General features: G+C 38.7%; 1 protein-coding gene across 2 annotated transcripts in view; it reads right to left on the bottom strand.

Moving 5' to 3' along the window:
• The window catches only part of LOC125481432, a 20,933-nt gene extending 8,040 nt beyond the window's left edge, over positions 1–12,893 (bottom strand). For both annotated transcript variants that reach the window (XM_048592971.1, XM_048592970.1), the window contains exons 1-2: positions 10,844–12,893; positions 4,388–4,459 (exon numbers count right to left, since the gene is read on the bottom strand). In XM_048592971.1, coding sequence (XP_048448928.1) covers positions 4,388–4,459; positions 10,844–10,935 — 164 coding nt within the window. In that variant the 5' untranslated portion in view covers positions 10,936–12,893. The remainder of the gene's footprint in view (positions 1–4,387; positions 4,460–10,843) is intronic.
• Positions 12,894–14,654: the final 1,761 nt, after the last annotated feature.

Genomic DNA, 14,654 nt, shown 5'->3' with positions numbered 1-14,654 from the left:
CTCTACATTGGGGAAACCAAGCGGAGGCTTGGGGACCGCTTTGCAGAACACCTACGCTCGGTTTGCACTAAACAACTGCACCTCGCAGTCGCGAACCATTTCAACTCCCCCTCCCATTCCTCAGACAACATGTCCATCCTGGGCCTCCTGCAGTGCCACAACGATGCTACCCGAAGGTTGCAGGAACAGCAACTCATATTCCGCTTGGGAATCCTGCAGCCCAACAGTATCAATGTGGACTTCACAAGCTTCAAAATCTCCCCTCCCCCTACCGCATCCCAAAACCAGCCCAGCTCATCCCCGCCTCCCTAACCTGCCCTTCCTCCCACCTATCCCCTCCTCCCACCTCAAGCCCCACCCCCATCTCCTACCTACTAACCTCATCCAGCCCCCTTGACCTGTCCGTCCTCCCAGGACTGACCTATCCCCTCCCTAACTCCCCACCTACACTCACCTTTACTGGCTCCATCCCCGCCTCTTTGACCTGTCTGTCTCCTCTCCACCTATCTTCTCCTCTATCTATCTTCTATCCGCCTCCCCCTCTCTCCCTATTTATTTCAGAACGCCCTTCCCCTCCCCCATTTCTGAAGAAGGGTCTAGGCCCGAAACGTCAGCCTTCCTGCTCCTCTGATGCTGCTTGGCCTGCTGTGTTCATCCAGCTCTACATCTTGTTATCTCAATGGGCTGAATGACCACTTTCCGCATGTCAGGATTCTATGATTCTAAGACAACAAGCAAGGTATACTCAACCACCCTGTACTTGCGAAACACACCACATAGTGTTCAACATTAGGTGTGATTCTGCAACTGGACAACATTTGCTGGATGATTTTGAATGTTTTAAAAAAAAAAACCACGCATCACCAGTAGAGGATTGTCAGTCAGACTGGCAATATGGTGCCTTTACATACACTGGAAGGTGCATTTTTGATACAAGGGATCCTGTTATTTCAGAAAGAAAGCCAAAGTGCATGCACTGCACTTGTTTCAAACCAACAAAAAGTATGGCATCCATTAACTCATTCATTACTTGGGGCAAAAGCCTGACAAGTCAAAGTCAACCTGCCTGGTTTAATATCTAAACAAAGCTTGGCAGTTATGTGTCAACCATCACTAGCAGCATTCTCCAAAGCACTGCCTCTACCAGTCAGAGCCCAATTGCAAAAATCATTAGCAATTTCCTCTCATAAATGTTGATTTTCCTCTTTCTTGGTTTTCTTGTGAATTGTCCCAAAGAAATGCTTCAACAAAAATGTCTTTTCTTCCACAATATACAAGATGATTCCTGTAACAGTGTAGTCCCCTCAAAATAAGCAAGAAAATTAACAAACTGTGAATTTTCTGCTATAAAACAAACAGTATGAACACAATCAGTAAGCAGTAGCAGCAGCCAGTTCAAAATATGCTGGATCTCCTTGAAATAAGTTCCATTTTTGTATTTTGATGGTAGTGTCATTTGCAATTTAAATCTACTCCAAACGGTGACCAACATCATTTTAAAAACAATGATTACTGAAGCTACTGCTGGATTTCTGTCTTTTTTTTGTTTAGACCCAAATAACTAGGCAGATTGTATGGAGTTGAGCTCTGCCATCAACCTACAGGCTGACCTACTTCCAAGGCAGCAGATGGCGCAGGGATAAATTCTGCAAACCCCTTATCATACCTCATGGCTGTCCTTATCAAACACAGCACAAAGAGATGTTGGATTGACTGGGTTGTGTGAGATAATATGATTATTTTTAAATATGAACAAAATTAATATGCATAATAAGATGGTTCTGTGCCTATTTATGATGTTTTACTGAATTTGTATTGAAAACAAAATACAAATGTTTATGGATTTCTATTAATGTAGAAAACATTTTATAGAAAGGTTTAATTGGATGGAATTTATTTGCATTTTATTTATCATTTTGATCAGCTGCCTGTTCTGACACGTTCATTGCTGATCTTTTCATTACATTGATACCTTCAGCTACCAAAGTCTCACTTACAATTTGCTGTGTTTATTCATTCACAGGATGAGACTATCATTAGCTAGGCCAGCACTTACTGTCCATCCTTAATTGCCCAGATGGCAGTTAAGAGTCAACCACAATTTTGTCTATATTTTGTTTTAACTTGTCCTAAAGCTTAATAGTAAATTGGAAGCCAGGTCTTGTGTTTGTACAGAATCTAAAAAGTCAACCATAACCTCCATTTCGCAGATTCTCAATAAATGTTTCAGCATTAAAAATACTCATGTCACACATCATCTCAGTGTCTGCAATTCTCATTAAGTTAAACATTACACATTTTGAAGCTGTGATCAAAGATTTTTGTCACTTTAAACATCTGACAGGGTTCACATGAAGGAGACAAAGGCATACAAATTGCTAACAGTATAGAGAGGTTTACGAAATGGGAGATACTCAGGAACACTGCCTCATCCAAAAGTGCATCACATTAAAATATTGAACATAGACTCAATGAGCTCTGAAATATGTATGCAAAAAGGACATTTCCTCTGAGCTACATCAGTTACTACTGGGTTTTAGGCAGTGATGATACTGTCACAGAGAATTATTCAAAAAATCTATGTAGTTAATATACAGTGTTCTTGTAAAGATGTATTAATCTGGGTGCATCAAACATTGCCACTCAATTTGTACTTGAGTCATCATTGTGCCCACATTGTGTATGACAGTGTCACTGAGGCAGAATATGGTATAAGACTGTTTGTCAGCAGAAATAGTTTTTTTTTGGGAGTTAAAGAAGGGGAAATCTGATGGAACATGAAACAAATTTCAAATTCGTGTTACTAACTTCCATTAAGTCAGCACAATCCATAATAAAATGTTAACCTATCCTCTTGACTCACCTTCATGCCTCCTAACACATTGTAGTATTCATTCATCATTGTCTTCATTCATTGTGTTAGAGCTTTTGGAGTAGAGATTAACCCCCTGATGTGTCCGACATTAGGGTCCCTTCAAACAACAGTCTTTTGATTTGATTGGGAGCTACATTGGCTTTCTCAAAATATAACCCTTCAGAGCAAGGTTTAACCCTTTAACCCGAGCTCTGTTCTCCAGACATTAAAAAAAGCACTAACTAAACCTACATTGTCTATGAACAATGCCACTGAATCAATGATTGTCAAAGTAAAATATCACAAGAATCTATTCATTAATGTATATTTGCAACAGCCTTTGATGGGACTTATGAAAGTCATCTCTGGATGCCTTAAAGTATTATAATTCATCTGTGTATAAAATATGTATCTACTTGAGAAATAAATTATGATAATCTAGTTGAATGAATAACTGGTGCTTGCTACTGCATCTCCTGACATCATACAAAATAGCATTGGAAAATATTTTCTCTTCTTGGCTTTATCACCAAATGTTTTTTAAAATCTGATTAAAACATTAGCCAGAGGCTAGAGCAATATTTAGTTCCATTTTTAATGTAGTTAAAACAGTTAAGTAGGAGTAAAGAATGGTTATACATTGGTGAAGGTGGAAATGGTTTGTGTCACTCAAAATGTTTTATCACAAGAACTTAGCATTTTAATCTTCTGAAGGAAAGAATGTCTTATTGGCATTCCACGTTTGGAATTTATGTAGCTTGGATTATCGGACAGCAATTATCCCTGCACTGGCGCATGTATTTTGTTAACAAAAGCAGCTCAATCATCCCAATGACTGAATCAGATATTGGTAATTCTGTAAACCCAGAATACATAACAGTCACCAGGCATTAAAACACTTTAATGAAGATTTCATTTTGTTTAAGGCATGGTAAACATTAGATGAGGATTAGCCTGGGAACAGATATTGTGCTCAACCCCCACTTTCCCAGTGGACCTAATGTCACCATCTCCATTCACATCACAGCAGGGGATAGCAAACTACAGCTAGGACATGTCTGTTCTCGAACTGCATCTAATTTGCAGTGCTAATGAACCATAAAATAAAATAAGATAATTCTATGAGTAAATCAAGTGTTTGCCACTATCTGCTTGCATTAAATGACTTTGATTTCCTTTAAGTCACATAAGTAAGGCAATATCCAATGCATAAAGGAAAGCAAGAATCACAATGAAGCAATTAATCCTCAGACACTACACCAATGAAAATGGTCACACAGCAAGTTAAAAATAACCAAAACAGGAAAAAAGTATGTTTAAGAAATCACTGCTTCAGAAATAGCCTAGAAACTGATTTACAGATTCACTGTCAAATCTGCAAAAAGAATAGAACATGCCCTATGCAATTAACTCTGCATTTTTCCACTTCTTATGAGTGGAATAAAAGGAGTTAAATCACAAATTTATCCCACATCCCTTGTTTTTTGCCACTTTCTTTCTGCCCAAACCCAGAGTTAAAATTCAATAAAGTACCTGGACACTCTGCAACATTCTAGCAGCAAATACCAAGAGTACCTTCCACAAACCCACTCCAGCAGAAGTTTCCTTGATGCAAAAAACAGCAAAAACATACCATAGATTAAGATCCCACCATGAATTCAACAATCAGCCCCCAACCCAAGTCATATTTTGGAAACGCCCAATCAGGTCACATGTTACTAAAGAACGTGGGGATTCATTAAATTTAATAAACAAAGGGAAATATGATGGGTCTTTGTCCAGCAGCTCCATTTTTACAAATAATGTCCTACAAATGAAACTGTTAATGGCTATAAGGTCCTCCAATCTTAGTTTTAATTTCTCTAACTTTCATTTTATCTTTGTGAAAGTGGGGTGCAAGGAATGCAACATTACGGGAAAAAAATTCGACACAAAAATGATCCATCTGCATCCAATTCATCTCTTACACATGTTGTTTTGATCTATTTTCTTGACGTACTTCTTCCTAGTTGGGTTTAAATAAAATTTTGGGTAATTGAACAGTTTAGCAATCACTCAGGTTTTTAATCGGAAATTAGAAAATTTTTAGAAACAAATTCAAAACCGAAAAATTTTTCCACGAAGCTCCCATTAATCCTCTTACAATGACTCAATGGCAGTCAACCTTACAGACCAGAAAACTCCTCGATCCAGTCTCTAGTCTTAGACGTTCATTTGATCACATTTGCTATTTTTACAGGAGTGCTACAATGTGTATTCCCATGTTAGGGGAGGGAAATTCAAATCGGATTCCTGTTTCCCATAACTATCCATTGAATTTTCCTGGATTTAAATATATTGAGTTTTCAGTGAAGATAGGATCAGCCTAGTCTGTGATATAAGACCATAACACATAGGAGCAGCAGCAGACCATTTTGTCTATAGAGTCTGCTCCACTATTTGATGAGATCATGGATGTTCTGATAATCCCCAACTCCCCTTTCTGCTTTTTTGCTATAATCCTTGATTCCCTTACTGATTACCCATGAATATACATAAGGGCACAGCCTCTACAGACCTCTGTGGCAAATATTCCATAGATTCACTACCTTCTAAGAGATGAAATTCTTCCTTATCTGTCCTAACTGGGTGATCCCTTACTCTGAGATTATGCCCTCTGCTCCCAGATTCTCTCGCCAGGGGAAATAACCTCTGCACACCTTCCCTGTCAAGTCCCATAAGAATCCTGACTGTTTCAATAAGGTTACCTCTCATTCTTCTAAACTCCAATCAGCACAGACCCAACCTACTCAAACTCTCCTCAAAAAATAATCCCTCCATGCCCAGAATGAAAAGACCAAACTTATTCACAGTATTCTAGGTGTTACCTGATCAGTGGCTTTCAGCCACTATTTGTATACACCATTCCCTTTGAAATAAAAGCCAACAATTCATTTGCTTTCCCTATTACCTCGTATTTTGTGATTAATGCATGAGGTTTCCTAAATCCCTCTGTGCTGCAGGTTCCTCCCGAGTCAAACTACTTACATTATTCCTATGTTAACAACCATGATACTGCATAGCAGTACTAATTAAGGCTCACTTTGTGGAGGCATCTAAATGCAATAACAACCTGTCATTAAAATGCCAATAACAACATTAATAACATCAACAGCTCACAGGAAAAGGCAGAGAGATTAAAAACAAACAAAAATGCAGCAAGTTGGAAGAATGGGCTTGGCCCTGATATGCCATTAAGTACTCAATTCAGTCAAATTTCAGGGCATTAGTGGTAAGGCCTCAGCACCCATTTGTCCTCCTACAGTAGTTCCTATGGCCTGGAGAGAATGAGAAATATGGAAACAAAAAAGATAAATTGCCTGAACAAGGACATTTTTAGAACAGCTACAAAGGAACAAACTATCTAATCTCAAGGCACAAAAAGAATGCCCCGTGTAGTAATACAAGCTTAAATCATTCACCTCTACAATCAAATCCCCATATAAGGCAAAAATGAATGGTAGGTCCACTAACACTCTCTAACCTTGTGATTCATAAACGTTCCGGTTTTAATTTTAATCAGTGTAGGGTGCTAAAAATCATTCATCAGCTAAAACCATTTCTTTTCAATAAACCAGTATTTGTTTCTGAATTACAATCAAAGTTCAAATTTGCACAACACCAGCAGATGGCAACAAAAGTTTTAATAGCCATTAGCCAAACCTTTCAACTAATTTTCTTACTTTTGAGGATTATGTTGTGAAGGATTGTTAAAATACAGTCTGTTTTTTGGCCTTTGAGATAACATGGAACTATTTCATTCTTTACACGAACATCTCAAAACAAAGTCAATCTCTGAAGTGAAAGCAGCTATTCTCTTCAATCTGCACTCTTTACTTGTGCTAAGCAACCAACATTTCCTTGGAAGCCATGTTGCCAAGAACATGCTGAAGACAAAAACATTGACAGGCAATTGAATTGTCCCCAATAATTGTGACGATAACAACAACAATACTTTGCCCTGTGGAGTCATACTGCTATGATACCCTGATGTTGCTATGAACTGTCTCATCTCTATTCATGATTCTTTCCAATTTTGTTAAATTTCTTACTCCTTTCTCACACACTTTTCAAAATTATGTTAACATGACTGAAACTTTAAAATGAATATTGTCCGGTCATTTGGTTGTAGTATCTTGAATGTTGTGGAAAAGAGAAGACTTGCACTTTCATTTTGGAGTCATCAGGACAAATGCAAAAATGCCAAACTTTAAACAATTACAAGCATTTATACCACAGGAGAAAAAGATCGGTTGGCAAGTCAGCACTGATTGGTCAAGGCATTGCCAAGAAGAAAGCAACAGGATACCATAAGCTTCCAAACATCCAGGTAATTACAATATTCAAAATAATTAGTATTGTGAACAAGCAGCCACCTAACCTGGTAGTGCACTCACTGAAATAGCATTTTGAAAAATATCAGGCAAACAACAACTTACATTATTCTAGTGTTCTAAATAGTCCAAGCAGTTTTACAAAGCCATAATGACATTTAAAAAAAAAGATATTCAAGGTATGGTAAACGGTTTATTTAAAAAATGGGTTTTAAGGAATAGAAGGAGGTGGGGAGGTATGGGAAAAAAATTTCTGACCCCATGTTTCAGACAACTGAAGACACAGCCCTAATGGTGGTGCATTGAAGTGGGGAATGCAAAACACCACAAATAAAGGGACATACATCTTTCAGATGGTTGGAGGAGATTACAGAGATGCTGTGGCATAAAGCCATGATGTGACTTAAATGCAACAGTATAGATTTTAAATTTGAGGCAATGAGAACAGGAGCCAATGTTGGTCAGCATGCACAGGCATAATCAGTGATGGAGATTGACTGTGGGATGGAATATGATCAGCAGATTCATAGATAAAATCAGGCTTATTGTGAGTGGAATATAGCAGGCCAATCAGGCCTTAATATTACAATATTTGAGTTCAAAGTTGACAGTGGCTTGATCATTTAGGATTGAGATAAGGAGCAATTTTCCAATAAGAGTTTGGAATTCACTATACTTACAGGTTATAGATATATTTCAGTCTGTAACAGATTCTGGGCTCTCAAAAAGTTAAAGAATACAGGGAGTTGATACAAATGGTCAACCATGATTGTATTGAATGGCACAGCAACCTTGAGGGCTGTACAGTCTACACTTGCTGCTGTTTCTGATGTTCTTCGGTTTGAAGGCCATTAATAAAGATTTTTGCAGCAGACAACCTGAAACAGGCTGATAGACATAAGATTTCATGGACCTGAAAGTTTGCACTCTCTGGAATGGAGGATACTAAGGTTGTGAAAAGATTATTACTTCTGACACAGTGGATCTGATGGTCAGACTGCTGATTTGGAAGCATTCAAACACAAGAATATTGACTTTACAGTTTTTAAACAAGTGGACCACTTGACCAGCCTTTGTTTTGAAAGTCTTTACCACACTCTTGTCATAATTAAGGCAAGTATGCATATTTAAAGATAAATTTATCATAGTCTTACCAGACTATAGGGCTGCTCTGTCATCAGAGATAGATAACTTGTGGTGGTTTAAACTTACAGTCAGCACATGTCAAGTGAGGGGACAGGTTGAGAAGCGTAGCCCTTTGTGGTAACCGTGCCAGTGTGGGAACTGGACCCATGCTGTTAGCATCACTCTGCATTGCAAACCAGCTGCCAAGCCACTGTGCTTGAAACAAGTAACCAGACTCAAAATATTAACTCTGCTTTCTTCTCACAATGATGCCAGACCTGCTGAGTTTCACAAGCAATTTCTATTTTCGTTTCAGGAATCCAGCATCTGCAGTTCTTTGTTCTATTCTAATTGTTTTGTGAAGCCAAGAGAAACAGGCGATCCATACTGGCTCCACAGCATAATGTGAGTTGCTACTGTCCCAGTCTCTCCTTATTTGTTCACCTGACCGTGCTCCATTCCCCCTATCTTCCCCCTTCCCAATCTAGCTTCCTGCTGACTGGATTAGTCTCCTGATGAGTGGTTTGCCTGGTCTTCACCCATTCCGTTCCTGAATTTAAATTCTACCCCAGAAGGTCATGGCTCCAAGCCTACTCCAGAAAACTGAGTAAATGATCTAGACTAATACTTCATCACAACTCTAAGGAACCAGTACACCATCAGAGGCAGTCTCTTTTGAATCAGCTGTTAAACTGAGGGTCTCACCTGCCCTCAGGTTTATGTATAAATGCAATTGGAACATTCAAAGAAGCATAAGGGAGTCACTCAGTCTCCTGGGTCAATATCACTAATAACAGATAATACTGGCTTTGCTGTTCCTGTGCACAAATTAACTGCTTGATTTTCTTCCTTTATGACCGTGACTGCCATACAAAAGTGACTGCAAAGTGTTTTCAATTCACACAAAACCATAATAGAGACTCGATAAATGCAACAGGTTTTCATAATCCTGATGTTCACTACGGATTTTGAACAAAGTGCAGTTTAACTTGATACTATTCTGCTACATCCCCTGACTGATCTCAATCCCTTTAAAAACCTTTTCATGCATTTACAGCTTGGTTGTTCCCTCTAGACTTTTTTTTTTGTATTCAAGTCATTAATATAAATTGCAAAAATGGTTCCAAGCACCAAGCACTCTGGATCTGCAACAATTCCTTTTGTAACATTGCTTGCAAATGCCTCTGATTTCAATTTGTCTTTTGATCTAATTTCTGAACTCTACTTTGTTCTAATTAAATTTCAATGTCAGTGGCTTGGGGGGATTTACCTGCAATTTCCACCAGGAATGGGAGAAAGCATGGAGAGAAAAATCTAAAGCAATGCCCTAGTTTGAGAACTAGAATTAGACTCGGGTGAGAAGTTGCTTTTAAGGAATATTAATATCCCAAATTCCAAACCACCATAGCATTTTACTACGGATAAGAAAGCTAAGATATTGCATCTTTGAGTGTGAAGCCATAGTATATTCGCTTTCCAAACATGGAAATAAAATGATAATGACCTAGCTTGGCTGACTGGCCTTTTGTCAAACAATTGTCTTGTGTTTTTATTTTGTTATGACTATAAGCAAAGGTTTATGAAAATCCTTCATTAGACAATGGTTTTCTGACTGGCTATGCATGATATACCTGAAGCAAGTGGGATTTCTCCCAGAAATTTCAGGTTTAAAAGGCACAATGCTGCAGCTTCTGTAATTGTTTCATTGCATACAACTATTTCCCTTCTAATATAAATCCAAACATTTATTCACTGGTACAATCATTACATTGAATCTTCACATCTAGCAAAGAAATATTTAAGTGCTCCCCATAGTTGTCATTAGCTCACTTCACTGGAAAGCACATGGGTCATGAGTACTGGACTGAGTTGAACAGAGAGTATTATTGGTCCATATCTACACAAGCACAGTCATTACATCATAGGTCACAAAATTCACAGTGATTTGAAGTCTTCATTGTAGCTCTATTCAGTACAAAGAACCCTGATTAATTGAGCAAAATATTTAAGGTTATCCTTTAGGAGAATGCTATTTATTCAAAAGAAAAATGACCCTGCTTGGAGCTGATCTTTAATGACATTTCTAAAGGGGTTTTTAAATAGATTTTGTATGCATTTGAGCAAATCTGCCAATCAAAAAGATGGTCAACAGGAAAGGATCAATATGCAAGGCCTAATTCTGTCAAGTGGCAATCAGTTGTTCTATTTTCTCACTTCATAAATAACATGACAAGTGCCCATGTAAGACAATAGAGAAGAAAAATTGCCCTGATAAATGTTAGTGTCAGTAAGTGTAAGAGCACTAATGGACTAGAATCAGCATTCTTTGCCCCAGACAGCCCTAATAGTACATTCTTTCATTAGTTACACGCAGCCTCAAGGGGTGGTTTTGTGAGCTAGTTTTTTTTCACCTACTGCTGCAATAAAGAAAGGATATAGCTTCAAAATGGCAAAACACCGCACAAATAATCTCTTGTGTCATCATACTCACCATGATTCAAAGTCAGTCATCACCTGCTCAACATAAAGCCCAGAAGAAGACAATGACGTTTCCATATTTATTTCAGATTTCAAGTCACCCATTGAACTAACAGCTGCTTCTAGCTGTGCTTCTGCTGCATGTGTGGCAGCATCAGGATCTTAAACAGAGAGCTTGTGGATTTTCAGTTAACTTTGTGTAGATTGAAACTTAGCACATGTGAATGTACAGAGAAAAGAAAATCGTAAGAATGTTATTCAACGTCTTTTGAGATGTTCTATTTGGTGTGTGTTCAACTGACTCTAGCTTTGCAGTGCAGTTAAGCTAAGCATTTAGTCAGCACTGCAATTACTAAAGAAAAGCAGGGACTTGATTCTAAATAATCCTATTCATAAAGCATCACTGAAGGGCAGAGTCCCCTTCTCTTTAAGAGCAAATAAGAGAATCCACCAGCATCAATGTGCAGCTCCACAAAAGAACAGGACAGGTCGCTCAGAGATACCACTATGGTAATTAAGCATTTTAAAACCAAAGCATCACTAATTCACCCTCAGATCATTCAGCATTTCTGACATACAAATAATAAATACAATTCATAGGTTACAGCAATCTTATTTTTATTTTTAGTTCCAGTTCAGAAATTACAATAATGCTGTTGAAGCTACAAAATATTGTCCTTCAGCGATAGCATATTGTTATTTCAGGATACTACAGGCTTGATGAAAAGCCAGGGGCATTGCTAGCTGCTCGGACTAACTACACTGTGATGGCTGATGATGGTGCTGGCCTCGTGAATGAGGTGGGGGATTAAGGTTTGAAAGCAAAACAAAAAAAAAATGATGCACGACTCACATAGCCTCTGAAGGTTCCTGATTCAGGCTGCTTGCCTGCCCTTGCTGCACAGACTGGGAGCCTCCCATCCTTGGCTTGCCCCTGTACAGAAGCTCCAAGCAGGGCCAGCCTCCTTGTTAGCTCCACTAGCGAAAAGCCCTGAGAGGTCTGACTGTAGGGCTGCGATACTGCACTGCAGATGGGAACAGCTGCTTGCATTAGTGACAGTATTACTGTAGCGGCTGGTTCTGATCTCTGAACGGCTGCCAGCTCCTGGCATCAAGATTACTAGAGAATTTCCTGACTATTATCGGATACACAACAATGATGTGCTCAGTCAGTCATCGACAAAAGCTAACACTGCAACAAACCCACACATAGAAAACAATTAATAAGATGACAAAACACAGGATAAGATGACTCCTCCCTATAAGCACATAACCAGCTCCCTGAAGAGGTACATGAAGCAGGTCAGATACATTGTTCATCGTACACAATTTGTATGTTAAATCAATTCAATTCAGTGCCAATGTATAATTTCTTTCTTTTGCCCGGAACTATCAATTGTATATTGAATATTTGTTCTCACAAGCATAGCAGAGTGGAGAAATATTTCCCACAATTATGCATCCCTTTCCAAAATGGAATATTCCGACAAGGGAAGTAGACAGTACTCCAACAGGAGCCAACACATACACTGAGAGAATTGGAGGTATTTCATCTGTTGTATTTAACTCATTGACTACTGTTGCCAAGGAAACCCAATTAACAAGTCCTGCATGAAGAATCCCTGAATATTGTTCAGATTTAAAGGGCCATTGTTCAGAAATACATTTGGCAAATGTTTTCTTCGTTAATGAGGGGGGACAGCAACTGCAGCAATTCTACTATAATGGCTTCACACATGATTATTGCAATGTACACAATTCAGATAACTGCGTTAGAGAAGCAATTGCTTTTTTAACATGCGACAAACCCCTTTTACCTGTCATTGTTAAAAACAATTGAAACTGGATAATATTATCATGGAACAAAACCTCTTCTGATGGCTAATTTCCTGATGGGAGTACTCAGGTTAATGCTTCTGATAAAAGCAGGGAAAAGGGGTTGCAGTTGAGAACATCACTCATTTAGTTTTAAGTAATTGCACGTGAGCCTTGCTCATCAAATTTTTTTTTATCAAATGGTCTTTAAGCCATACAAACTTGAAAGCTTCAGGTGTAATCAATAATCTGACCTGAATTGAATGGGCTCAACCAGGGCAGTGGTAAGTATGCTCCTGCAACTGACCACAGGATCCTAGGTAAGGGAGGAATCACAATGAAGAATAGTCATTTGCCAACTAAAGATGAATACAGCCTTACACATCAACTTAGGAGGAGGGAAAAAACATTGGTGCTGGCGGGAAGAGGGGAGAGATCCAGATTGCAGGACACAATCATGTCAATTATGGAAGAACTATCTTCATATCATGAAAGTTAGTGGGTAGCAATGATTAATTTACATTTAACTTTAATGAAACACATTAATCCTCACAAATGTAAAACAATAAGCACTTTAATTACTTATGCCACAATATCAAAAAAGTCCCAGTCAGAGGCTATGGTAAGTAAAAGAATTCTAATTGTGACAGTTATCAGATTGTCTATCTGTTCCACGAAGCTATAATAATTGTGTGAAAGATGACAGCAAGGAGCAGGAAGTTGGTCAGAGATTGCCTCTGTCAGATCTGAGCATTTAAGTGTTCAAAAACTGTATCGTGTCAGGCCTCTCACAACTGGTAATATAGCCTTCTCTCAATCAGTACTGGCAATATTAAAAATAATACAACAGCAAATTCTTGGGACTGAATTCACTGGGAGCTTTGGTGAAATGAAAAAGATCATCTGGATGAGCTATATTTATGGTGATGAAACCCCTGTTTAGGAGAGTAGCAGTTTATTTAAACTACATTGGGAAGGTGCTCTTGAACTACTGAATTTGTGAAACACTGATTACTTCCGAGAGTTTTTGACATTTTGCCTACTTTGTGAAATTTTGTCCCATATATTTGCCAGAAATAAACAACACCGGTGCAAGCAAAATTCTGGAGATGGGATTACAGAGGAGATTCCTCGTGTTATGTGGAAGAAAAGATGGATAAAAATGGACGGCAGATACACAGAAAAACATACGTACCAACAAGGAGCAGGAGTTGGCCTTTTGGCCCCTTAAGCATTCTCTGCCAATTAATATGATCATGGCTGATCTGATTGCAACCTTAAAACCACATTCCTCCCTACCCCTAATATCCTTTCATCCCTTGCTTAGCAAAAATTTATCAACCTCTTCTGTAAAAATATTCAAAAATTACACTTCCACTATCTTTTCAGGACAAGAATTCCAAACAGTCACCACCACCTAGGAGAAACCTTATAGGCCTCTGAGCGACATGGGCTGTCATGAGATTTATGGCAGAATCAGACGAGAAGTCCATCAAAGGTCTAGTTCAATTTCAGGACCATCTTGTTCTACCTTCGCAAGCAGTGCAGCAAGATTCTCAATAGGCAGGGGCAAGTTGCCCACTAAGGAAATTATTGCTTGTTGATGGCCTAATATGCCTCATTAATATTCAGGCTTTTATCTTACCAAACTTGCCAAATAAATTAGATGTCAAGAAAACTCGACACAGAAATCAGAGTGGGTACCTGGTGGATTCAGCTTGCTGTTCACTCCAAAAACTTCCAAGCTGCATTCAGTCAAACTGCATCTCAAAAAAAAAGGGCATAATCTATAGGCACACTCCCCTCATCCACAGACATTAACATCTGGCATCTACCAACCCACCGTGGCCATCATAACTCTTTGCCGATATACTTGCAGGCTGCTCAGAAAGCAAAGACTTACATTGCAGGCAGTACTGGCAACTTGCATTGTGAAGCTGCAGCTGCAGCTGGGAAACTTTGCGCCTATAGGCAGGTACCGAAATCACAGTTTGGACCAGGCTGCATTT

This window comes from Rhincodon typus, unplaced genomic scaffold (assembly GCF_021869965.1).
Source record: "Rhincodon typus isolate 14 unplaced genomic scaffold, sRhiTyp1.1 hic_rhity00002129, whole genome shotgun sequence".
Classification (NCBI taxonomy): Eukaryota; Metazoa; Chordata; class Chondrichthyes; order Orectolobiformes; family Rhincodontidae; genus Rhincodon; species Rhincodon typus.
This window is presented reverse-complemented; position numbering and strand designations above follow the sequence as displayed.